This window comes from Motacilla alba, chromosome 3 (genome assembly GCF_015832195.1).
Source record: "Motacilla alba alba isolate MOTALB_02 chromosome 3, Motacilla_alba_V1.0_pri, whole genome shotgun sequence".
NCBI classification, from domain to species: Eukaryota; Metazoa; Chordata; class Aves; order Passeriformes; family Motacillidae; genus Motacilla; species Motacilla alba.
The window spans coordinates 100,141,358-100,168,834 of record NC_052018.1 but is presented as its reverse complement, the minus strand read 5'-3'; the positions used below and the strand labels follow the sequence as shown (position 1 = coordinate 100,168,834).

The following is a 27,477-nucleotide window of genomic DNA, read 5'->3' as shown; positions in this document are numbered from 1 at the left end:
CGTGTGCCGGCGCGGGGCGGGCCGTGTGCGGGGGCCGGGGCACAGAGCATCGCTGGGGCTCGGTGCCGCCGCCGGCTCCGTCCCTGCTCCCGCGTCGTCTCCCCCGCCGGCAGCCCCTTCCCTCCCGCGGACATGTCGTCGCCGTCGTCCGGAGAGCGGTACGAGGAGGAAGAGGAGGAGGAGGAGGAAGACGGCGCCTACGAGAGCCAGGCCAAGCGGCTGAAGCCCAGCGCCGCTGCCGAGGAAGGCGAGATCGAGTACAGCGGCGCGGAGGAGAGCGAGAGCCGGCGGGACAAGCCCCCCGCATCGCGCGGCGGCGGCGGCGGCTTCTCGGGCGGGGTGAGGGACGCGGGGCCGGCGGGCAGGGGGCGGCTCCCCTCAGGCTGCCGGCGGGGGGAGGGCACCCGTCCCGCCCCGCCCCTACCGCGGGCGAGGCCGCGACCGCCCGCGCCGCTGCTCCGCGGGCAGGGGGCCGTGCTCGGGGAGGGGCGGGGGGCTCTCCACGGCCGCGAGGCCTTCCCGGGGTCGGGGCCCTCTGCCCGCTTCCCAGGCATGGAGGCGCTTCCGGCGGGGTGGGAATGGCGAGGGCTCCGGGCCGGGTCCTCGCTCCGCGCCGCGCTGCCCGCCGCCGGCGTGCGCTTGTTCCTCACCGCCCGCGGGCACGGGCCGAGCCGGCAGCCTGAGGGATGGACGGGTGTGAGGGATGTGCCTTTGGGAGCTGACGGATCGCCCCCGTTCCGCTGGCAGCTGGGTGCCTTTCGGGGTATCGCCATTGCAAGTTTTGTGCCGGCCCTGTTGCTGAGCGTAGCTATAGAAACGCCGAGCGGGGGGGCGGCGGCGGCGGGGGCTGAAACCGCGGCCGAGGGTTCCTTTCATCCTCCGTTCTACCTTTGTGTCTGGCACCACACGGCGATAAGGCTGATCTTAAACCATTGCCTCCTTTTAAAAATAATTTCTAATTCTACTTTCTCCCTCCCTCCCACTGCTATGAGCACAGGGTTCACTTTGAGGGTTTTTTGGGTTTTTTTGCTACGTACCTTTTTCTCGTGAATTTGCATCTATGTATCAACGTAGTCCTTGACCCATAAATTTGAGCTAACGAGACTTTTCTGTCTACTGTTTGATTCCTTATCTAACTAATTGTCCTTCTGATTGCAACCATTTTTCTCCTTGATGGCTCTTTCTGTTTCTTACTTGAATAAGCCAAATCAAGAAAACATTGATTTAATGTCAAAGCTTGTTTCGTGATTTGTTAAAATGAACTTGCTTATCACTGGGATGAGTTAATGAGGGAGCATTTGCTGTTACCATTTCTCTATCAGTTAAATCTATTGATAGAGAAGATGCCTGCTACATTTATTGTCGTGGTTTAACCCTCTCCTGCAACCAAGCACTGCATAGCTGACTCCTGCCCGGGCTGATGGGGGAGGGAATCAAAAGGGTACAAGTGAGGAAAATCCTGCTCTCCTTTCTTCTTCTGCCACTTTATATGCTGAGTGGGATTTCATAGGGTCTGGGGTATCTCTTAGGTCACTTGGAGTCATTGTCTCAGCTGTGCTGACATGTGGAGCCACAGGAGAGGCAGAGAAAGCCTTGATTCTTACTCACCAGGAAGGAAAACCTCTGTATTATCAATACTGTTTCAAGCATGTATCCAAAATATTGCCCATACTACTATGGACAAAATTAATTTTACCCCAGCTCAAAGCAGCACATTATTACAAAAGTTTCCTGATAAACTGTAACAAAATAAATTTCCAGAGTGAACTGTTTTAACTCTCAAGTATCTTGTGACAGTGCATCATCTCTGTTGCAGTCAAGACTTAGTAATGTGCTCTGTCTTAAAAAGCCAGTGCTGAAAGAAATCCTTATACTTGCTTAAGTTACCTGGAAAGTTTGTAATGTAGGAGAGCTGAACGACATGCATTGAGTGTTTCAAGTAGAAAGCAAATTCTGCTTTTGCCTTTCCTCTTTTCTGCACCTTTATGAAATCAGCTTGTTCTTATATGTCTCTTTTGCCTTCTTTCTGGGCTCTGGCTCAGAGTGTCTTGAGGATGTCTCAGTGTTTCAGTTTATTCAAGTTTACCCTTCATGGTAATGACACCATGGGGTATTTGACTTCGCCTTTTGCATCTCGAGTATGGCATGTGCTGAGGCTTGTGAGTAAAGAAACTGAAACAAGTGTGTAGCAAGTCGGGAACATGAGGGGTTTTCGGCAGCTGGTTGTGTCAGTGGCAGTGTCATTGACAATTTATTGGCAAAACTGTATTCACAGATCCAGTGTTTGGGATCTTGATGCTGGAGATGAAACTGGTTTCTCAAGCATAAACTGTAACATCAAATGGAGATATGAAAAGTGAATGACCAAGGGTTTGTTAGTAATTTTATGTGAAGCTTTTAATAGCAAAATGCCAACTTCTATTAAGTCAAGTTAGTTAATGTGAATTTTCATGGTTTTTTCTCTCTAACAGATACAAAAATGTGCAGGAAACTTGCGTATTCTGTGATGTATCTTACTGATTCCTCTGCAGGGAAATGTTCTCAGCTTATAAAAGTTGTATGTGGTTCAGACATACAAGATGAAGGTAGGCTGGGAGGAGGGAAGAAGTGTAAGTGTCCCGGATTCCTCAGATGAGAGCAGAAAAATAAGTAGGAGGAACTAAAGCGAATGGGGGATTAGGAGGAGAAATGGGAAATGATGGTGAAATGATGGTAAGGAGTGGATGATCAGGGTAAAGAGTGATATGAGTCTGGCAGCCATATGATTAGTTGCGTAGGGGTTTTTTTCTAGTTATTTTTTTATTTTCTTTTAATTTATTTTTCCCTCACATATGCGTTGAAATATCAGTCAGCTGTACACTCATATGGGTTATATGCCTTTGTATAAAAGCTCTTTTGTGCTAGGACTCCTCTGGCAGGTTGGTGGGGTCACCCTCCTGGGCTGTATTATTGTGGCAGTTTCCTGTTCTGGGATTGTTGCATTTGGCTGAAGAGGCTCTTCATGGCTCTATTGTTTTGTTTTGTGTCTTTTGTTGTTGTGGGGTTTCTTTTGGTTTGATTTTTTGGAAAAGGGTGCCTAGAAATCTCTATGTGAGATCCAGAGGGAATCCAGCTTTTATTTTGCTCTTTGTTTTTCTCTGTTTCCCACTTGTGTGGACACTTCTCATAAGCCAGAGGTGTACCCTCTCCTTCATGGCTCATCTCCAGGCTGAGTAGCCAGGAGAGCCAGGAACAGACCAGGATGTTGACCAGGGAAGGAGGAGGATGTGTTCCTGCAGAAGTATTGGAGTGCAGAAGCAGTGTTGAGTGGTGGTGAAGCCCTGTCAGAGGAATCAGAATTGCAGTGTAGCAGAGGGTCAGGACACTGGGATAATGTGGGCTGAGAGCTGTGTTTAAGGGAATTTTGGGGGCCTTTCAGCTCCATCCCCTGTCCCTCCCTTAAATGCTGGTTTTATGGATTAATGTCATATTTGTACCACCTCTAGCATTCACCTCCCTCACTGTCTCTGACATACCTACTCCTAAGCATTCTTGTGAAGTCAGGAAGATCTGTTTTCCCTGTTCTTACAGTTCGGGAAGTGAGATGTGGTGTCTGAATACACAAACACAGCTATCAGCTGCTGCAAGGTAAAACAGGGATGTGATCTTGCAGCTTCTCAGCTTCTCTGTTTAAATGTCCTGGGTGCTAAATGGAAAGCAGCTCTCCTTGCAACTCAGTTGCTTCCTGTCTAACACAGGCAGTGTGGTAACAGCAGCTAAATGCAGAGAGTTCAGATCTTCACCTGCTTTGCACTGGCTTGTCACTTTCTTCAATGAACTCCGTCCTAGAAGCTGGTTTTGAGTAAATGTAAATAATTTGTCCTCCTTCAAAAAGAAAAATCCAAAACATTACCTTCAGGCTGGTTCTTTTTTTCAGTATCTCAGGCTGAATCTCCTGATGATTGTTGCGTTGTGTAGGGTTTTGGTTTGGAATGATGTTTGCTTGGTTTTATTTATTTATATCTATTTTTAAGGATATTCAGATTGCCATGAGCAGAGAGGAAAATAGTGTATACTGTTTCAGTTGGAAGGGACTTGGAACAATGATATGGTCCAAATACCTGACCATTTCAGGTCAAATTCAGAGTTAACAGAAGGGGTCATAGTGCAGGCATTCTTTCTGTAGCTGTTGAAATCATTGAAAGGATGCAGTGGTAGAGATGCATTAAACAAAGAGAAATTATACCTAAACTCCTCATCCAAAACAAAACTAAAATTGCCAGGTAAACCTTCCAGAGTGGGGTTGATTAATGGGGTGTGATTAATCTTAACCCCTTCTTCTGGGTAGCCCTGCCCCCCAGGCCCCTAAACCGACCAACAACAATTTAAAAAGCACAAATCCGGGATATACAAAACTGATACGTTCTTCCACTGCAGTGGAACCTTAACTTAGTCCTGTCTGCTTGGTTGTTCTGAGACACTTTCCCCCACCCAGTACCAGTTCTCTTGTATCTGTACAACAAATTTCAGACCAGTTAAGAGGGATGCAGAGAGAGGAGAAAGTTGAGAGTGAATAAGATAATCTAAAAGGTGAGAAACTAAATAAGAGTATATTTAGGTGCTTGGCAGAGGGAATGTGAAGGAGAAGTGCCCTCCTTTTGCAGCGAGGGAAAAAAAGAGAGATGGAGGACGTAAATAGTGAAAGACAAAGAAGCGAATGCTCAAAAAAAGGTAGTACTAATTAGAAGGGCTAATGTGAGTATACTGACTGGACAGTGTTTGACTGGAGAAAGGATAAAGGACACATTTTTGTGCAAATGGTGAGAAAATTCTAATCTGGAGTTGATGAGCAAGACAGGCATCATTCTACATGATGACTTTGTTCCTTTTTGGAATGGCAAACTGTAATTGGTTGGCAAGAAACCATTGATATGTTTCAAATGTTGTTTAGAGGTATGTAGGTCACAAAAAATGGATGTTAAAATGCCACAGCTGTTCTTTGAAGCTGCTTCTGTTGCAGTCTTAGGTATGTGAAGTCACTTGTTTGTACTTCATCTGCTTGGATATGTCACTGCTTCCCTTTGTGCCTCAGCTTTGTTTCAGGGTAAGGATTTTTATGCTCCTGGTTTCTTTCCTGAGGGAAACCTTTTCTGTCCTTGTTACTGGTCTTGAGCAGGAAGTCTGTTCCATTATCTATTTAAATTAACTGCATTTTTTGTCCAGCCTAATGATTCTTCAAGAAATCATTACTGAGCTTTCAAATCCCCTTGAGATATATATAGATATAGATATATATATATATATATATATATATATATATATATGTATATATATGTATATATATGTATATATATATTAATGGTACAGTTGTTACATTGGCTACTCTGTTCTCCTGGCTTTGGTGGAGTGCAAGTGTGGTGTTGGAGTTTTGCATGGTGCTTTTGTGCTCTCGTGGGAGCTGAATTACTGAAAGACTCCTTTGTAGGCAGAGAAATACTGGTGGTTGTTAGTCGGTGTGTGAGCAGAAGCTTTGATGTAACCTTTGTCTGTGTGCCAACTGTAGCACATGTAGCTTTCGAGATACAGTAGCTCTGAGATCTTGGTCAAAATTCTGCATTGTTCTTCTCTGGGGAGAAATTCCAGCAGCAGTTGGATAAGCTGTGAATGTTCTGACCTTAGCTGTGCACTTTACACTCTGCAGACACGTTTGATTTTTCATGTGATCTGGTGGTTTTATTTCTCCTCATAGAGGAAATCCAGGGTCGTTCTAGATTTGCTTGATACTGCAGCTTTGTTGCTGCAAAACTTGTTTGACAATAAGATGTGTGTCTGCCCGTTGTGAAGACTTTGCTTGCACCTGTGGCACGTGTCCCCATCCTTCACCAACCCACGTGCTCTGTGAATGTCAGTTTGAGGCTTCCTGGCTCAGGACTGATTTGTGCTTGGTTCTTGTGCTGCCGTTCACTGCTGCTGGCTAGAAGCTATTTGGAGTAAAGCAGAGACCCTCTGATTTGGCCACCTCAGTGGTTTTATGTGAATAAAAGTGGTTCTGAAATTCTCTGTAGGTAAGAGAAGGTCATGGCAGGTGGCCAAGATATCACTTGTTTGTGTTTGGGGTTTTTCTGGGGGGGTGGGTGGGTTGTTTTTCTGTTTTTTATTTTGAGGGAGTTTTTTGGGGTTTTTAATTCCATGCTTCTCGAGCTTCTGCTCACGTTGGTATAATGGGAGGTTTTGGTTCTTTCTAAATCTCTTGCAAAACCTTGCTAAAATAATGTCTTCTGTATGATGTTTTGAGAGAAGGAAATTGGGTTTGGAAAGCCAAACGTTGCTTTAATGATAACAGAAAGCAAAATTTGTATTTGTTGATATTCTGCAGAAGGGCAGACACCAGTACATGTTCATGTAACTCATGGATAAAGGATTTGAAGATGCAAGTGTAAAAGTCTTAATTTTGGAGACAATTTGCACTATTAGAAAGATTTGTATCTGCTAGTACCTGCTAGTAGATAAAAACACAAAGGGATGTACATAACAAAGAAACATGAACTGAAACTAAACCAGAAGTTTGAGCTGGGAAGGGGAGGGAGAGCGAAATACTCTTCTGAGTATCCATTTTCTGAAAAGCTTGATGTGATTTATGGAGATATTAGTTCAAAAAGGTGGTTAGTAGTAAGTACTAGGAATACTAATACTAATACTAAGGAATAGTTACTAGTTGCTAGTAACTACTCCTTATGGTGAGTCTGCTTCGATGAGTAAATCATTGCTTGTATTCACCATGTGATTAAACACAAATAAAATTAGATGGGATTTCTCGAGTCTTTTAAAGAAACCTAAAAGGAAAATGCATCCCCCTGGTACTAACTGGGGTCTTAATTTAGTAGCAAGTATGCAGGGCAATGAATAATTGATGTAATCATTTTTGATTGTTCTGTAGACTGTAAATAAAGGTGCCTATTATTTCAACATCTTAGAGTAATAGAGTTTGCAGGAAAAAGTGGTAGTTATTGTTAGTTTTCTCTTGAAGATTTTCTGAGGTGCTTTTTTCAGCTTTGAAAAGTGTATGTGGGTTAAGAACATGCAATCTGAAAATAAAATCTCTCTGTAGTTCTGTTCCTTCTGCAATTGTCTAAGCATTTGCAGTTCAAAGTACTAACCTTTCCTGACTACTTTGATCACTGCTCCTGCTGTACACCGGAGCTGATTGATTCAGGATACAAGGTAACTTATACAAATATCACCAGTGGTGTTTTCCCAGCATTGCCACAGTTCTTATTCAAAGAAATGTGTTGCCACTTAAAATGCTTTCATACTGCAAACAAATAAAATGTAAGGTAAACTTAAAATATTACACAACTGATTGTTCTGACATCTGAGGAAGCCTGAAGTGCTGGCTTTTGATTCAAACAGAATGGTCAAATCCTTGATTTAAAGAAAAAAAAATTCTGTAATTGTTTAGTGAGAACTGTACATGGAGCCACAAGAGTTAAACACACAAGACTCAATTTGTAGTTATCTGGAATGTGTTTTTTCCTGGCATCAGTAGTTCAAATGGACAGAGAAGAGAGGAATGTCTAACAGTAGAAGCAATCATTGTGGTTACTTAATTATTGGAGCTCAATGCTCCTTTGTGCTACAAATGTGAATCTCTCTCATGTCCCAGAAGATGATGTGCTGCTGCTTAAATGAAAAATCAACAAGACTTGATCTGTTAGATGGGAACACATTGATGTAGTCACTAAATCTGACTACATCAACTGCACACTGCTGTTACAAATATGAAATTTGGGTGCTGGGTATTTGCAGTATATTTTAGTGTGCCCTTCATTATCTCCAAAGATGAGCTGATTCCAACCCGAATTCTTCAGCTGCACAGAATTGAGCCTGTCTGAAAATAGCTTAAAAAATATTCATGGTGGGAACTCTGTGTGCTAATGTATGATGTCTGGATCCATTGATAGTAGTCGGCCTTGGGGTGAAAAGAACTCCATACGTAGAGAAACTGTGAGTTTTTAAAAACATGTATGTTCAGAATTAGAAGGGAGGTTTGGTTTATTTCAACCATAATCCAGAGCTGGCATCTGCTTGCATTGCGGAGCGTTGGAAAAATTCTCAATTTGCATTCAGTTTACAATGGGGGATGGCCCTCGTTTGTTCTTCCTTTTTTATTCTTCCAGCCTGTCTCAAAAAAATACCGGCATCAGCAAGCAGAGTGTCAGAAATATTTTAGCTGTTGGACATGTCCTATTTTTTTTAAATGCTCCTAATTAATAGGGTGTGTGTAAGACCTCCTGCAATTCAATCAGTTTTAAATGGCTGCTTTTCTAATACAAGAAAAGTCCTGTGTGTGCAAACAGATGAATTAAATCTGAGAAGCTTTTTATTTTAAGTAGACTTCAGCAACTGAACTTGGCAATCCGTTTGGAAAGAAAAGTTAAATTATTTAACACTTGCTTAGATTGTGCATTTAGATGGCTGCATCTGGACCCAGTGTAGTGTCTACCAAGTATTTAATTTAATTAATGATAGAAGCGTTCCTTGCTCTGTGTTGAATTTTTAAAATGTCATTTTGTTGCTAGGATGCCGGGGGAAGTCATCACAAAGTCTCTGTTTCTCCTGTCGTCCATGTCCGAGGGCTGTGTGAATCTGTTGTGGAAGCAGATCTCGTGGAAGCTCTTGAGAAGTTTGGAACCATATGGTATGTCTTTATTAGGAATTGTTTGGAGAAAAACACATCATAAATAACCATCATGGGAGTTGTTTTGAGTGAGCAGGAAACCTTAGTGTGATGTTTCCCTCACCAGCTATGTCATGATGATGCCATTCAAGCGCCAGGCTCTGGTGGAGTTTGAAAACGTGGAGAGTGCAAAGAAATGTGTGACCTTTGCAGCAGATGAAGCTGTGTACATTGCTGGGCAGCAGGCCTTCTTCAACTACTCCACAAGCAAGAGGATCACTCGGCCAGGGAACACTGATGACCCCTCCGGTGGGAATAAAGTTCTCCTGTTGTCAATTCAGAATCCTCTCTACCCAATTACAGTGGTAAGTTTTGTGTTCTTCTTTTGTTTTTTTTTTTTTTTTTTGTATATTCACATAGATAACACACATGTTCTTAAATAAAGGTGTTTCAAGACGATTCAGTCTCATGGAGATGTTTTGCAATACGTTTGAAGACTTCGTAATTGAGCATTTTGAAATGTTTAAGTTGCTGCATGCTTCTGGAATATCTCCAAATGTGTTGCCACAACATCAAGATTGTTATTGAGCCTTTAGGCTCTGAGTGGTGTATGTTTAAAGAGCAAGGATTTTTTTACAGTAGGGAAGGGTTATTTTATTGCAGTCCTTCTTAAGTATTTCCTTTGTGGAAAGGTGAAACCTTTATCTTCTGATGATCAACTCCAGTTTGACGGAATCTTCCTCACTTTTATTTGGGCCAACATATTTTCTTTTTTAGTATTTCAAGTTGTACCATTTACACAGTTGCATCCTAATTTCTTGCTATTTATTAATGGCACGTGTACATGGTTTTTTTAAGACACAGGTTTTTTTTTTGCTGTTGTTGTTTTTTAAGCATTTATGTTTTGTCATGCATTAAATGCGTATATTTTCCATAGGAGATTTTATAGTAGATGTTAAATTGCACCAAAATATTTCAGGAGAAAAAAATTAAATTGTGTACTATGATACAAGTATGAGTGACTTTTCTTAGGGATGTAGGACGGTATGGATCAATCAAAGTGTTTGGGGTGTGTGGAACCAAGTAACTTAATGCAAGCATTAAGTTTTATTTAATGTGCTGTATATTATGAGAGCAAATAACCTGCAGCTTAGTATTCCTGAAATTACCTCAAGTAGTCAGTTCCACACCATGCTTTGTGCTTCACTGTTTTGAGAGTATTGATAGCTTTTGTCTGTTGATTCACCAGTAAGCGATGAATTTTGTTTTTTCTGTCAATTTTCTTTACAGAAAAGCATGCCATGGTATGAGTTGCTTTTTAGTGTTTAAAAACAAACCTGGCCTGTGTGAACAAATTCACTGGCTGAGTTAAAGTATTCTTTGCACATGACTGTAATACAAATTTTGGAAACTCTGTTTTATTCACGCATTTTAAATTTGCCTTGCATGAGCTGCTCAGTTGAAGGTGGATGCTTGAAGAAACTGGGAGCAGAAGCCTGGTTCTGGGCTAGGAGAATTCCATGGGAATTCTGAGGATGAAGCCTCTGGCACAGAAGCTCCCTTTTGAAAACAAACAACCCACTCCTAACCTCTTCCTTCTCACTGCCCCCAGCTGTTTCTTTAGCATATACAAATGAGTGCTGGGAGCAGGCAGATTTCCAGAATTACTGGCAAGCAGCAGAGCTCATTGAAGGCAGCATAGTCACAGCAACTGGGGAGAGCAGCTGTGCCCGTAACAGCTAAAATGTGGTGAGAAAAATACAAATTTTGCGCTTGTCCAGTGGGTTAAAAACTAGTTAATTTAAGAATGCCTCAGGCAAAGTTATTTAAAAACCCACTCCCAACAAAATAAAACAAAAATCAATGAAATATCCCTCCCACTCAAGAAAAAAAAAAAGACACAAAGCCCACACTACTTCTTCCTCTTCAAGTTCTTCTTAAATTTGAGTTACAGTTAAAAAAAAGAGATGAAAAATTGCAACCAGTTTTAAGTGGCAAGTCTGAATATCTGCAGTAAACTGTTGTAAAGTTTTTAAGAGCTTTACTTTCAAAACAAGATCAAGTTTTTGGAGAGAAGTTGGTCTGTTCAAAAGGCCTCTTGTGGCAGAAGCAAAATTCTTCTAAAATTACAATTGTGATCAGCTTCTCTCTCTCACAAAACGTTTTTGGTTTTTTTGAGGGCTGTAACAGTAAAGGGCAAGAAGGGCAAATTAACTGTATTTAATTCCTAATTGCTTTTCATCCCTATGTGATAGGGGGTGTTGGTGTTTTCTTGAAGAGTTTTGCCCAAGATGTCATGTACGGGTCTTTAAAGTTCAGTTTCCTTGTTTCCTTACCAGTGGGCAGAACTTTTTTAGATTTGTCTGTTCAAAGAGACTTTCCCAATGCATGAGGAAGGTGTGGTGTACCTTGGCAACTGAATTAATAATATTCTAGTATGTATATAATACAAGTACTTAAATTCTTAATAAATAGCCTTCATTACTGTGTCTGGTGAACCACTTGATTTATTTGGTAGTATAAAGTAGCTGAATTATGAAACATAATTAAAAAATCCCGCTGTGTGTGTGACTGCTGGCTAATGACACTGATAGGGTTTTGGGTAGACCTTACGTTTTGAAATACAATTTTTTTTTGTTATAATTAAATGCCTGTGAAGAAATTTTTTGAGGGACAAATTATGAAGGAAAGTCATGTGAAAATTAATGTCACCTGGAGCTGGAAAGTTTCTAGGAATCTTTTCTCCCAAACAGGAGAGATGGTGGGTAGCCTTTTGTGCTGCCAAGAATGCTGTAAATGATCTCACAGGTCTTATTTTTTATGGGTTCAGACTGTGTGGGCTGTGTTTGTTTTAGTTTTAAGAAATCCACATGCCCCCTACTCCCTTGCCTCCCAACTGATCCTCTACTCTGCAAAACATAATAATAAATATTATACCTACTTCCTCTGCCACTTCTCCCTCTTGACCCCCAAATAAACCTGAGCATGTACATCAAAATCTTGGAATTATAATTAAGTATCTAACCAAGTATTTGGTTTAGATAAAAAGATAGGAAGGAGCATTGCTTCAGGTGGATGAAAACTGTTGAAATTCTCATTTTGATGAGCTAAGTTTACATTTTGAATTATTCCCTGTTACTCTCTGAAAAAGAACATGACTTCGGCTGCTGGCAGCTTAGGAAATGTGTTACAACTACAAGTGTCACTTTGTCTCTCTGTTGTGGTGGAACTACTGCAGGGCAGTGCTTCAAAGGCAGCAGAGCTTGAGACATGGATGCAGTTACTGGGTTTTGACGCAGTTGAAGATACTTGTTAAACCAGTATTTGCTTGAGTACTTCTTATGGAAGTATTTTCCTGTTTTTCAGATTTGATTGCCTGTACTATACTGATTGATAAAAATGCCAATCATGAATGTATTAATTATAGAGGGGAAAATAAGAAATGGAAAGTTAACAAGCCTTTTCTTTGCTCTTTGGCACGTAAATGCCACTGCAGGAGAATGTTCTGTGGACCATAAGTGATTGGAATTTCACATCTGACTAAATTTTTTTTTCTTCTTCCTTAGGATGTTTTGTACACTGTGTGCAACCCTGTTGGAAAAGTTCAGCGCATCGTTATATTCAAGAGAAATGGAATACAAGCCATGGTTGAATATCCTTTTTGAGTGTGATTTTTTGGTTTTTTTTTTGCTGTAGGTTCTTGACTCCAAATGGGTTTAACATGCAAATGTCAGAAAAACACCATGTGATTTTGAGACCAAATAATTTCTTAATTTCTGTCTAAGACATGGTAACTTCTAATTGTTGTATGTCTATAAGACAAAGTAATACTTGCACATATCATCTTTTTAGGAAAATGGCATTGTCAACAGTGGTTGATAACCATGTTTATAGTCCCTCAGGCCTAATAATTGCAGACATGAATTTTGTCATAGATTTGACAACCCCTTATATGCACCTTTATACACAAAAGTTTCATGGCTTCTGCCTGCGTTGATACTCAAGAAATGGGTAAGGGATTGCAGATTGTCTTCTTCAGACTCTTCTAAAATAGTCCCAGTATGTACTGCTTGTCTTGCTATTTTGACTTCATAAGGCAAATGCCAACTTAGGAATCCTTGACCTTGATTCTTGGGCATCATGTGTTGAAGAAATTCCCTGCTCTATTATCCTACTGTTTACTCTTTTGCAGTCTTAAGTTGTTTTTGGGTTGAATGTTCAGAATTGTGGTATGTTGCTGTGGTTTGTGAAGTCCAAAGTCTGATATGATTAGGCCTTAATTTATGAAACTCTGACAGACCTCTTCCTAAAGGAAAGGTTATTTACATCCATTTTTAAACTGTTATCTGGACAAAATTTGCCAAATTAAATGGCATTTTTTTTGTGATTTCAGATGCTATCAATGTGATGGCTGCACTGATGATTTTCCAGGCAAAGGGAACTACCTAACTTCTATTAAATCAAACTAATTACTATTTATCTATGTAGAAAGCTTAAACTGTGTGTTGTAACAAACAATAATTTGACTTACTGTATGTGTTAAATTTGTCATTAATGGAATTGTCAGGATCAGATGTCTTGCACAATTGGGGGTTATTCTTCATCTTGTGAGAGATTAGGGAAGTTGTGGGGAGGGTCCTGCACACATTCAGAAACTACCATCCTTATGTCCTTTGCCTTTTATTGAAAATGAAACCAGCCAGCAATTGAAAGAAAACTCACAAATGTGAGTGAAGTAATGCAGCAGCAAGGTAAACAGTTGGGGGTGGCCAGGAAAGTGAGCTTCAATAAAAGCCTTATCTGAAAAGTTCAGAAATTTGCTCAAATTTAAATGCTACTTGAAGTACCCATTACTTCTGCAGTTCTGGCCAGTGTCAGTTTCTTATAGGTCTGGGAAGCTTAACTTTCCTAATTTTTAAGTTCCCCAGTGAACCTGCATCACTTTGGAAGAAGTTAGGCTGCAGGAAGGTGGTAAAACCCAAGGCACATTCTGTTGTTTTGGACTTTTTTCTAAAATGTCACTAAATGATATCAAGACATGGTGCAAAGGGTCTGTTCTGCTGCAAAGTTCAGGCTTTCTGACATCATATATTATTGAGTATGGGTGAGGTTATGGGTTGTGATGTGCCAAGGCTCAGACACATTTTTCTGCTAATCACAAAACTAATCTTGGAATATGAGTAGGATATGAAATAACTTGGGTGTTGGAGCCTGGTACATGCATCTGCCTGTTGTATTTTTTTGAGGCAAGATGAGTATTTGTTCACTCCAAGTCTCTCTTTTAGTTATGTGGGGTTTTGTTGGCTAATGAGTTAAAAAGGGTGTACACTTAATCCTTTTTGATGTAAAGTAACTACTGTGGTAAGTCTCTTTGGAGTTCTTGTAGTGTATACAATAGTGAATATCTGCAGGCTACAAAAATAAAAAGGCCCTATCAGATAAAAGGGACATGAATGAGACACCTGGGGAAAAAGATCCTTAACATGATTTGTATGTTTGAATCAGTGTTTTGTGCCCAGAAGGCGAAGGCTGCACTCAATGGAGCAGATATCTATGCAGGATGCTGCACACTAAAAATTGAATATGCAAGGGTAATGCTTGGACCTTCTCTTTTAATTTTACTCAAAAAAAATACATATAGTCAAGGCTTAACCTCTTTCACTTTTACTTTATTTGAACAGCCAACTCGACTTAATGTCATTAGGAATGACAACGATAGTTGGGACTACACTAAGCCATATCTGGGCCGCCGAGGTAGGTTCCGATCCATTCTCACTGTAGCTGTTTGACTGTACTAATGCCAGCCCTTCACACGTGGTCAGGCTGTGTGGCAGCAGTCCTTCCAAAGCAGGCCAGTGCTGCTGGAGGCTGTGTCACCGCAGGGAATTAACCCTGAGCCCTAGTGCCCCCTACTGCCGTGTGCTTGAGCCACTTAGTGCAACAAGGAGCCCACACCTCCAAGCACCTTCGCAGTTCTCAAGGACTTGCATTTCTCCAAGCAGCTCTCTCTCTTTGGAGGAGAGGAAACCTGGCACAGACTATTCCTTATAAACTACAAACTTGCACACTGCTTCTCCTTCGAAAGGACTCTTTTCCCCTATGTTGGACAAGGCATTAAGAAGGATAGAGGACTTCAGCAGGCTGACTCTACACTTCATCATGCACCACATCGGCATCAGCAAAAAAAACCCCAAACAAACAAAAAAACCCTCTGAAAAACCTCAGACTTGCAGTTCACCTTGTCTGCATACTGCATGCACCACCACCACAAGGTTTTAAAGGAGGACATTTTCAGTACTTCAGATTTGTGTGGGATGAATAACATGATAGACTGTACCCATTCTGTTCAAGTTTGTATGTATGCTGGTCTTATTTCCCTTAAAATTAACACTGAAAAATCGAGAACCTACAAAATTAAGAACCTTTTGTTCCTATCATTGACGTTGTAATCTTTTTATTGCTTGCTGTATCTGAGAGTTGCATTCAGACTTAACAATGTAAATATTGTTTAGTAGTAAGGAAGTTCAATCCTTATATGCAGATAATTGGAACTGAGCAGTGCAATACCACTAAGTTCCCTCAGCTATACTTAAGTAATAAAATAGGGAGATCCATAACTGGTACAGGCATACTGTCTCTTAAGTACTCAGCTGTAAAATTCTCAGGGCTTAACTCATGTCAGTGGAAACTATGATTATATATGTACAGTCAAACTGCTGTCTAGCCTAACTCTTGTTAAGTGTTTATTTAAAAATAACCAAAAATGTGTAACTATTGAGTGCAGTGTTCAGTAACCTATGTACAATAATATGTTCAATGTAAAGTTAGAAAAGTAAAGACAATGTGACCAAGATAGAATATCTACTTATCAAAGGCTACATGAGAACCAGGGCTTTGGCTCTCAAGAGATTTGCACTCAGAGTAATTCTGCAGAGACACTGGGCTTGTGAAACTGTTGTACAACTAAAAACTTAGGGCCTGGCTTTTCAAAATGAAGTTCTTGTAAAAAGTTAACAAGGGAGCTACAGTATTGGTTGCAGCTTGTAGATTCAGACTATTTGTATTGGGATTCAATATTTTTCTCAAATTCTTGAGTTAAAGAAAAGGCATTCTGAAGAAAATCAAGGACAAGAAAAAAAGCTAAAGGTTTGATTTTGAAAAATTGAAAGGATTAATTTCACCCTTGTATCTTTTGATCTTTGCGGTGTTTGGAGGCTGACTTGTAACACTGTGCATCTAAATGCATTATGTAATTGGTCTGCAGAGGTATGACTGTATGAACTGAAACTTCCCCAAACTTGAGCAAACAGTGGAAAATGAAAAACTTAGGATAGGTGTAGCTTGCTCTTTTCAAGAACTCTGCTCTTTTGTTTTGCTTTTATTGCTGTCTCTATTCTCTATACATAAGCACCCTACTACACATAAGAGGAAAAAATTAGACTTATATTTTATATATATATCTATCTCAATCATTACATATTGTATGTGGCATGATTTTATTTACTATGATCCACATCCATTTATGTGGACAATGGGAGTAGAAAACAGGCATCTAGAGCAGTTTTGCTCATAAAGTAATCCAGGAGTTGGGGTTTCTTTGAAAGAGTTTATGTATTTGTCCTTCAACTCACTCTTGCAACAGCACTATTTGGGTTCTGAACATGGTGTGACCTGAGCTGTAGGGCTCTCACTGCAGCAAAGATCTTATCCCAAAGGAATTTCATTCCAAGGACAGACATGCCAATAAATCCTTTCAGAATTTCACACCTGCCCTTCAAATGTTAGGAAGGAAATGCATTTGACTAATGATTTCTTTTAAGAACTATTTTTAATTCTTTATGGTAATAAATTGCCCATAGTCTTTCTCTGCTAAAGTAAACTTCCTAACAAGTGCCTGCTGCTATGAACTCAGATTGCATTAGATTGAATGAAATAAACCCACCTGACCCACCAGTAGTATTCTACTGGCCTTTAGCCAGAAATGTCTAAGTGTCATTTGGAGCATTTCTTTTGGTGGTAATACCAGCTTGCTCAGTGACTCAAGGACCTGATGTAAAAAACAAAACTAAAAGTTAAGGAACCCAAGCTTAAACAAGATCATAAAGAACATTTCCTTTCAGAATTATTTGTAACACATGTCGGTTCTTGTGTTTCAGTGCTTGTTTACACAAGTATTTGTACTGGCACGATCCAGGGGCTTTGTCCAAGAAAGGAATAAGCATGGGGCAAGGAGAGACTTGCACCACCACGAGGAGGAAATATTTGTCAAACTTTTCTCACAGAATTCTTTTTTTGAAGAATGTGATTCTTGACTATATTTTACTGTGGGCAGGTTCAAAGCATTTAGTTCCACAGATTGGAATTACAAAACTGGTTTTTCTGAAAGATGATTACTGCGTATAGTTTAAATGCTCAAAATACTTGATCTGACTGCTCGTTTGCTTTCTAGAGCCAAGAACCAGAGCTGTTACCCTGAAAAGGGAGTGGAAAAGTAAACTTGACAACAGTAATCTTTCTTCTATATATTTGAAAGTATTCAGGACTGCTCTCTCTTCAGATTTTACTGCCAAAGTAAATATCTGACTTGGAACCTGGCCTCAAAATCCTGAAAGGGCCAGATGTGTTTTCATCCAGCAGAAAGAGCCACATGTGTTTTCATCTACCACTGTTGTATAATCAAATAGTTCCTGTTTTTGGGGGAAAATACCTCCAACTGCATTGGGCTGGAGTTGTTCTTTTCAGCAGTCATACTTAAATTTTCTGAGAATTGTTGTAAACTGATAAATGCCTTGCCCCATCTTTTCAATGTGGCTTTTTTTTTTTAATTGTAGGAAAAGAATTGTTGCTTACCACAAAGAAATCTGGAAATTTAGATTTCTTTTTGTCGTGCAGCATGGATCTGATTGGAAAATACAGCTTTGGCTGTGAGGCATTGCTTCCCTCCATTAATGTAGACCCCTTGCTTAACTTTATATCCTAGAGAACTGGGTTTTCTTAAAGGATTGACTGTTGTTTAAGTGCATTACTCAGTGATACTTTCCCTCAGCTGAACTGTTATGTGCTGCTGGTAATGGCACAATGTACAATCCTTTCAGCACTCCCATAAATCAGTAGGTGTTCTGTAAATATGTATGTACACATATGTAATGCTCTCTGTTTACTGATTATGAAACCATGTAATACAGGTTGTTGTTGGCTTATGCTGAAACTTCTTGAAAGAAGCCCACTTTGAAAATGTGTTGCTGTTGAAGCTAATATTATGATTCAGGTACTGTCTTTCAAAAGTACTGCATTTCAAATTTGTTTTAAGAGACACATGGGTAAATCCTGCTGTATGGTGTTTTCTATACTAATGTGTGATGTCTGTTTAGGAGAACTATTTGGTATCTCCATAAACTTTAAATGTCTGCATCTCCTCATTGGCCACTGCCCCCAATCAACTTAAGTGCAATTTGTTATACAGATGGCAGTCTTTTAATTTTGGTGTCCCAGGGCTACAGCTTGTATTTTTAGACATAGAGTGAATGAGAAATCATTTATAAAATTAACAAGGACTCAAATTACTTTTTCACTTCTTAACTAGAAGCTTTATGTCTTAACTGGAGAAATCAAGTGTCTGGTTTTGCATACTAAACTGATTTCTTTCCCTTCCCATGTTAGACAGAGGGAAGGGCCGGCAGAGACAAGCTATTTTGGGAGAGCACCCATCATCCTTTAGACATGATGGCTATGGTAAGTAACATGGGATGACAGCTGGTTATGATTTCTTACGTGCTCTGTGGAACTCTAAATATTTAATCAATGCTTGGCTGTGGTTCCCTTCAGCATGAGCAGTTCACCTACAGTGCTGTCAGTCTGCCTACTGAAACACATTGCTGGTTCAGTGAAATCCATGTGCACTCATTGCCTCACCTCTTCCTGTCACCCAAAGCATTCAGCTCTACAGGTTTATTCCTTGGAAGAAAGTTTCCTTTCAGTTGCCATCACCCTGGCAATGGGTAGAAAATGATATCTGGATTGGGAAAGAGCTTTCTTCTAGAAAATGACAACATAGCATGATCAGTGCTTTGGTACTACAGAGAGCTCTGATGTTTTTGCATGCAAAGCTATGAATTGTTGGCATCTGCACTTCTAATTTAGATGATTCAGAAAAGGTACAGCTACGTGACTGTAGAGGAATGATGTTTTGGAATCAGTGCCATAAAGTACTGTGTTTGTTATCAGTGCTCTCTGTAAGGCAAGACCTGCCGTCACTTTCATGTGCTGAGCCAAGACCCCAGGGTGGAGAAACAAATGTCCCCACTCACATGTGATTTTTCTAGTTAGCTACTCTCTCAGCTGTCAGGTGCAATGTGATTTGTCTTGCCTCTTTCTTTGCAAAGGTATTTATGATATTTTACAATGTAGGTTGACATCCTACCTACTCCTTCCAAAGGTTCTTCAACTCTCCAGCATTTCCAAGTCCTACCTTGATTCAGTGATGTTCTTTTTTCATTCTTCTGATACATCCTTCTACCTTAAGTAATGTGTCCATCTCCTCTTATACCACTCTTTCCCTGTCATTACTCCTTTTTGCTGGGAAAAAAAAAAAAAAAAAAGACAAAAGGTTCCTTTTATACTTGGCTTATGTGAGTTTCACGTTATTTTTGTCTCAGAATAACAGGGATCCTCCCCTTGGTCTGTTATACGGACATTTTCTATGAACAGAGGTATTGCTTACTAGTAGTGTCTCATCACTAAAAGGAAAAAAAAATTGTCTATTTCAGTGAAACTTGTCACTTTATCTATAGTGGAAAATAGGACGACTTCATTTTGCATTAGTGTGGAGGTTTAAGTATTCCTGTTTCTTCCAAATGAGCATTTTGTAGAAAGGCAGGCTTCTGACTTAATCTCATGTCTCTGGGAAAAAGAGCTGTGTCATCTCCTGACCTCTGTCTCACTCCTTTTGATTTGTTATCCCGACTTTGTAATATTCTTTATTGGTGTCATGTAGCTCTGTAACTTGATGGAAATATTTCTGAATGTTGATTTTAATTATTTCCTCTGATGTGCTAATGTTCAAATATTTTGCACGCTGCAGGGAAGATAATAATTTTTGTAATTACTGGAATATCTTCTACCCCTCCTTTAAATATACATTATGTGTGTGGGCTTTGATGCATGATTAAGTAGTGAAAATTATTTCAAACAACATAAAAACATGGTCTCTCATCTCCTTAGGCTCCCATGGTCCTTTGCTGCCCTTGCCAAGCCGGTACCGGATGGGATCTCGGGACACTCCCGAACTCGTTGCTTACCCATTGCCACAGGCATCCTCCTCTTACATGCATGGTGGAAATCCTTCTGGGTCAGTTGTCATGGTTAGTGGGTTGCATCAGCTCAAGATGAACTGCTCAAGGGTATTCAACCTGTTCTGCTTGTATGGAAACATTGAGAAGGTAAGGCATAATTGATTAGAAACTTGGAAACTGCTATAGTTCTTTCAAATGCTTTGGAAAAAGCCTGCCTGAGGTTGTCTAAAAATATATCCTAATGTTTTATAAAACTATTGGTTGAGCTCTTTGTTGCAATGTATATTTTTTTTACCTTATCTGTCTTAGGTGAAATTTATGAAGACTATTCCAGGCACAGCACTGGTTGAAATGGGTGATGAATACGCTGTAGAAAGAGCTGTCACACATCTCAATAATGTCAAGTTATTTGGAAAGAGACTCAATGTCTGGTAAATACGTTTTATCAGATTAATTGTCCACCAGTGGGCAGATGGAATGAGGGTTCAAAGGGACAATATCACACTACTCTTGTTATCATTGTTGGAGTTATTATTTCCAATTTGTGACTGTTTATTTTGGCTTTCAGCTGAAGGAGGGTGAATTTAGGTCAGATATTAGGAAGAAATTCTTTACTGTGAGGGTGGTGAGGCACTGGCACAGATTGCCCAGAGAAGCTGAGGATACACCATCCCTGGAAGTGTTCAAGGCTACTTCAAGGCCAATTTTTAAGGTCCCTTTCAACCCCAACCACTCTAAGATTTATTACTATTTATAATTTTATTTATTTACATTCATAAATCCATATCATTACATGGATTGGCCACTGATAAACTGTATTCCCGAATGTGTTTTATCCATTCTCTCTGCATTTTTTAAGGAAGGTGTCAAATCCAACCCATCATGTTCTAACTTTATTTATTTCAAATTATTATAAAGAAACATCAGGTCTTTTCTAGTTAGATAATAACCTGCAAAGTATGATAGCCTTAATTATTTAAGAAACTTTATCCTTAAATTCCAGTGTTTCCAAGCAGCACTCGGTAGTTCCAAGCCAGATATTTGAACTGGAGGATGGCACAAGTAGTTACAAGGATTTTGCCATGAGTAAGAACAATCGCTTCACCAGTGCTGGCCAAGCATCCAAGAACATCATCCAGCCACCCTCCTGTGTGCTGCATTATTACAATGTTCCCCTCTGTGTGACTGAGGAAACGTTTGTAAAGGTAAGCACTTGGAGTGACTGACATGCAGTGCTCTCTGGGCCCTGTCCTGGTTTTTCCTGGTGCTGCTTTTAAAAACAAGTAACTGGGAGGCTGTAGCAGAGCCACTGGCAGAGAGCTGGTCCTTAAAATATATTTATAGCCCATCTGGATATGTTTACAATTCTGGAGTTACTGTCTCAATTTTATTTATTTCTATTTTTTTTAATGTGAGGAACAAAGTCTTGAAAATAAAGTTGAAGAGCTTAATGTGGGGGGTTTTGGAGGAAAGGGAAAAGACACAAAGCCAAATACATGAAAGTTAGGGCTACAGCTCACAAAGGATTTACTGACTGCCTGTAATGACTGCTAGGATGTTTTGGAATGGAGACCAGCTTGCACCTGGGACCCTTGGCACAGTTGTATCCTAAATGAACTCTGGATGCTTAAAACATGCAATACTGGGCCACTTTAAGTGGAGGCAGTGGCAAGATTGCTGAGAGTTCAGTAAGTTCTTTTTCAGTTCAATAAAATATATTTTTCCAACTCTATCTGAAAGTGAATTCTGGTTCCCAAGTGGTGTCCTTGTATGAGCAACTTCAGAGCTAGTGTATTGGAGTAGGAACGTCAAAAAGGAGAACTTGTTATTATGTTAATATGTTTTTGGAGATAGCAGTGATGTCACAGATACAGGGGCCTTGTTTTACATACTACAGAATGGTATTCTAAAGAGTTACCAATCTAAACATATTTTTTAAACGATTTGCCGTAGATTCTTGCAAACTCTGTTAAAAAGGTCAGAATTTTCCTTTTTGTGTGTCTCTTCCAGGAACTTGGGATTTTTGCTAATTTGTTTATGTGCACTTTTGCTGGAGTTTTATATCTTATTTTATTTTTGTGACAGTTATGTGAGGATCATGAAGTTCTCAGCTTTATTAAATACAAAGTGTTTGACCCAAAACGTAAGTAAAATTTGACTTTTTCTGGGAAGTTCCTTGATTCCAGTTTTGATCTGAGTATCCATTGTCAGACGTTATTGATCCCTTCCTTCCCATTTATGTGTCTCATTTTGACAGCTTCTGCCAAAACACTGTCTGGTCTGTTGGAATGGGAATGTAAGACAGATGCAGTGGAAGCTCTCACTGTACTTAATCACTACCAGATAAGAGTCCCAAGTAAGTAATTTTTCCTGATCTTACTGCTGCAATTTGTTTTTTTTCTGTGGAGAAGGAGTTGAGGGTTCTGGTAGCCATGACAATGATCAGAGGGCTGGAGCACCTCTCCTGTGAGGAAAGTCCTGGGAGAGCTGGGGTTGTTCAGCTTGGAGAAGGCTCTAGGATGACCTTATGGTGGCCTTTCAGTTCTTTATAAGTGGCCTATAAGAAGAGGGAGAGTGATTTTTCGACATGGGCAAATAGTGATGGGAGAAGGGGTAAGGGTTTTAAACTCAGAGAGATTTAGGTTTCAGATGTTAGGAAGATGTTCCTGACTGTGAGGCTGGTGAGGCACTGGCACAGGTTGTCCAGAGAAGCTGTGGATGCCCCATCCCTGGCAGTGTTCAAGGCCAGGCTGGATGGGGCTTTGAGCAACCTGGTCTAGTGTGTGGCATCCCTGCCCAAGGCAGGAGGTTGGAACAGGATGATCCAATGAGATGATCCCTTCCAACCAAACGCTTCTGTGATTCTTTCACAATAAATACAGAGAAATCTGCAATGTTTTGAGCAGAGGATTCTTTACGTTACTCAGCTCGTTGCTCCCAGTTTACTGCTCCTGTAGCACGTTCCCTTTGAAACCAGAAATTGTGAAGCCAAGCTGAATTTAGCTCCAAACTAGCAAGAATAGAGCGGGGTGAGTTAACCTGCTAAACAAGTACATAATGGGCCAGATTTGTACTGAACAATTAAGGTAGTTTACTGAATTAAACAGAATCTTTCCAGGTATTCCCAGACATAATATTGAATCCAGGTCAGTGTCTAATATTATTTTAAACTACCTCCTCCTAACTGTTACGAGTTTGTCTCCCTGTGAAGTGTTAACAGGTTAAATCTTTTCTATTCCCCCACACCTTTGGTCCACCTTATTAATAATGGACCTTAGGGATAGGATATTTTTGAAGATAGTATGGATAACACACTGTTCACAATTTCAGTTTTATCTCAGTTTGGAGAGTTGGTAGCAGCAGAAAAGCTTTCTCTTTCAATGTGAAAAAGGCAAACCCCAGTGGATGTGTGAGTGTGCAGTACACAGAACTGGTGAACTTGCCAGGTTATGGAAAGTGGATCAGCAGGAGAGCTGCGCTCACGGTGTGTTCTGTGTTGTCTCCTCACAGATGGCTCCAATCCTTACACCTTGAAGCTTTGCTTCTCTACTTCATCCCATTTATAGAGAAGAGGACAGCATGTTACGAGCTATGTTCACCTGGATTTGCAAGTTAAAAACTACACTTCGTTCACAAAGCTCTAAAGTGGTTGTTCTAATGTTGCCTTGTTTCAACTTAATTCTAATATCTTTTATCTTGTTTTATAATAAATGGATGTTCCTTCATAAATACAAACCAGATTTTTTTTTATTTTTGCCTCTGAGAAGTACATGTTGTAAGCTTACTACAAAGTTTGTATTTTGTTAGTGTAGTATCTTCAAATGTCTAAAGAAGCACCAGTAGGATAAACAAGATTGTTTCTTTTCAAAAAATGAAATATATTTGCATTTTCAAAATGTTAAAGATTAGCAAGTATTTTTCCATTTGTAGTCTTAATTGGCAGATAGAACTATTCTAGCAGAATTTTAAATGTAGAACTTGTTTTTCAGTATGTTAAGTAGTGAAGTATGTTGCAATACTAAAAAGAAGCTTGTATTTATAAAATGCTTTGATTGGGTTAATGTTGCACATACTGAACTTTTAGTAGTACAGACTTGATTTATAGTTTCAAACAGAGCTAACATAGGAAATTATTAAGTATGTACATGTGTATGGTATGAATTCATACTTATTTAAAGTGGTTTTGTTTTTTTTTTTTTAAATCCTATTTCCCATTTGCATTAGCATGATGCCATCTACAGCTAGTCCCACCGTAGGGGCCTTTTAAAAATTAAAATTGCAAGCCTGTATCAATGTGTTCATCCTCATTTTCCATGATTTAAACTTAAATCTTTGGTGTTTAACATATCCTTTTGACTCTTTTTTTAAAGCAGTGGTTATGACGTGGTTATGACATACTAAATGGTAAAAGTCGTGGAGGGAGTGACAACATGGATCACAATAGAAACCACAGTGGTAAAAATAGTTAAAACAAAAAGAAAGCCCCCAACCATATCCTTTCATACCTGGACAGTTAATTCAATGTTTTCTTCTGTCTGATTTACCTTAAACATCTATTATGACCATGAAAGAGTTCATTGAGTGAATAGTCTTGGCTTGTCTGTAGCTTAAGATGAGGTAATCTCAGTGGGATTCAGGTAAAATAATTGACTGTGTGATGTGAAATTAATGAAGTGAGAAATCTTTCACTTTGGAGAAGATGATTTGTTCTGTCTCAGTACTTTGAAACCTGTCTTCTGGAACTGGAGTTGTGTCTTGTTTGGGCTAAGCCTCCAGAAAGAGGAATCCAAGCAGTGGGGTCTGGGAGCTGTTGTCCTAGGCTCTGTGAGTTCCCCTTTTTCAATCTGCAGTGGATTGCTGAGGGCTTCTTTCAGGTCTATTCTTTGTCATTGTAGAGAAGTTACTTTATCAGCTATTTTATGCTTTCTCCTACAAGTTCTTTATTCTGTCTTTATGGATTTTATCTATATCCATCTTTTATGCAAGATGATTTGTGCAGAGTGCTTGTCCTTGAAAGGTTAAGTTGTAGGATGTTTACAGCCTGTGGGCATTGCACATCTTTCAATAGATTGGATTTTCCCCATTCTTAATTTCAAGGCAAATATTCCTTATCATATAAGGAAAAATGTGTCAAATGTCCTTCAGGTTTTCTCATCAACAATGATTCATTTTTGCCCTGTCTACCTCCATTTTGTTCATGCTTCAGGTAATGACTGTTTTAGGTATTCACATCAGGCTTTTAATATGTCTGAACTGGGAACTGAAAACCAGCTGCTCTTTGGCTGGTCTTTCAGCACAGGGTTTGGAATAATCTCAGCCTCCTGTCAGTGAAGTAGCAATGAGACTTTTCATTTTAGGGGCACTGCTGAGACTCTTTCAGCCTCAGTGCTCTTTCCCCAGAAATTGCTTCCAGACAGCTCCAGCGCAGAAGTCCACGTGCCATATCTTGCTGCTGGTGAAATGCTCTGTGCTGCTTAGTGTTTTAACTGTAAAAGATCTCTCCCAGTCTCTTATTTCTCTTTTATCAACTTCAGTGTTCTGTGGAAGTCTGTTTCTTCTGTCACAATTTCCATTGCTGGTTGTGTAAATGTAGTTCTAGAAGTTGTTTGTAGTTGAGCATTAAAAACAGTCTGTTTTCAAATTGCAGTCTGGGATGAGTGACACTTAAAACATTCAGGTTTCATTAAAAAAAAAAAAAAAAAAAAAGAAATGCACTTTAATGTTTTGGTGTCCTCAATGGATCACAGCATTCAGTGCCTAAGATGTTCAGGTGGAAGGCATCTTTCCTGTGTCTTCCCAGATCAAATGGAGCATGGTTCTGGGTGTATCATAGAGGACTTGCTAGCAGCTGGAAGGCCCATATGCAAAATGAGTAGCCTGTGACATGTAAGGCAGAAAAGACAGGAGAGTGAAGAATTGTGCAAGCTTCTTTCTCCACAAAATAATCATCTTATTCATGTCTTCATGAGAACAGGATTTGTTGGTGGTGTTTTGTTGTTAAAAGAAAATAATGTTTTCTCTTGGGCCTACAAGAGTGGATGCTTGTCCTCAGGAAGGAAGGAGGTTGGTCTTCTTCTACACATGAGGTCTGTGTTCCCCTTTAATCTTGCTCTTTACAATAGAGCCCAAACAGTGGGGCAGGTGGGGAATCAGTTGCTCCAGAGGGAGTGACGTTTGTCTCTCATTTGGCAGTGGTATTACAATACTAGTTAGATTAAAATTAAACCTTCAAGGTCTCTTAATGCAGGGGTTTTTTCCTGTCTCTTTTGCCTAAGTCACACAAGCAAAACATTGGACATTGCTATGCACGTTCCCTGCTTGTAAGCAGCTGTCATTCACAATGTAATATCTTCATGTCTGTCCCACTGTTTGTTTTGTTGGGTTTTGTTTGTTGGTGATGTTTTGTTTGTTTTTCCAATTGATCGCCTTTCATTGGGGGTAAAGATGTGTTAAGGTAGAGATTTGTTCCTCTTCTCATGATACTCTAATTCTTGTTTATATTTATTTTTCCTTATATGCAAGAAGTGTGAAGAGTTGGTTTTTTTTACTTTCTATACCACCACAGCAAGATAGAGTGTATTGCTAGGGTGATGAAAGAGAAGAGTTAAAAGAAAATGTGGAGGTCGTGTTTGGGTGTCCTGCTTTGTGAAAGGAATGATACAAATGGATGTGGTGCCACTAAGTCTGTCTTTTAGAAAGGGATAATATTTGGGGCAAGCTGGCTTGTTACTGGCTGAAATCCTTTTGTTGTAATTAAATGCAACTTGCTCCTTTTCCTGCTGTGTGTTTTCTTGTGAACAGCTCTTGAACTTGTTTGAATGTGCTGGTGGCTTAGCAGGAGCTATTCAGTCTCTTCTGTTAAATAATGCATCGAGGTCTGGGAACATAAACAATTTTTCCTCAATTATTTTTTTCATATCAGGGATGTGTTTAAACATGTGTGGGATTCTTTTGTGTGTTCCCTTTTTTTGAAAATATCTTGCATTCCCACATCTGTAGCTACCAGTGGGGTTTTTAGGCATTCCAGGGTTTTGTGTCTACTTTATGTCTATTTTTATGTCTAACCAGTCAGAGAGAAGTATGCTGCATGACTGATTTGTTGTGAAATTCAAGCATCTTCTCAGTTGCACCATTAATATTGACACTTGCAGGGAGGGGTGATCAGATGTGCTCGCTCCTGTGATGTTTCTAGGGTGCCATTTGGGTTCCTTAGAACCAGAGTCAGATAAAAATAATCTGAACCAAAGAGGTGTTCAGGGTTTTTGGGCTGATGAGACCCCCAAGTTCTACTGCTAAAGCATCTGATTTGGTAAAGGGTCAATCAATTTCAAGACAGCTGCAATATCAAATTAAAAAAAGAGCAAAATATTTGTGTTCTGTTTAGTCTCCTAATGTATAATAGCCTTTCCCTGTTAAAAATAGAGGATTTCTTCCTCCAAGAACTGTAATTCTCACAGGATGTGGAGGAACCTAATGCAGCCAGATTACTTGTGCTGTGCTTTGACTGTGGCTCTCTGAAGGAAGTAACCT

General features: G+C 39.9%; 1 protein-coding gene across 1 annotated transcript; it reads left to right on the top strand.

Annotated features, from left to right (window-relative positions):
* On the top strand, nt 1-25,691 carry HNRNPLL (heterogeneous nuclear ribonucleoprotein L like). The gene is made up of 13 exons (XM_038131117.1): nt 1-339; nt 8,559-8,677; nt 8,784-9,021; nt 12,223-12,308; nt 14,151-14,247; nt 14,338-14,410; nt 18,317-18,388; nt 19,877-20,094; nt 20,257-20,378; nt 20,951-21,152; nt 22,033-22,090; nt 22,205-22,303; nt 23,458-25,691. Exons 1-13 carry the CDS (start codon nt 133-135, stop codon nt 23,511-23,513), a joined length of 1,647 nt encoding a protein of 548 aa, XP_037987045.1. The 5' UTR covers nt 1-132; the 3' UTR covers nt 23,514-25,691.
* The last annotated feature ends 1,786 nt before the right edge of the window (nt 25,692-27,477 follow it).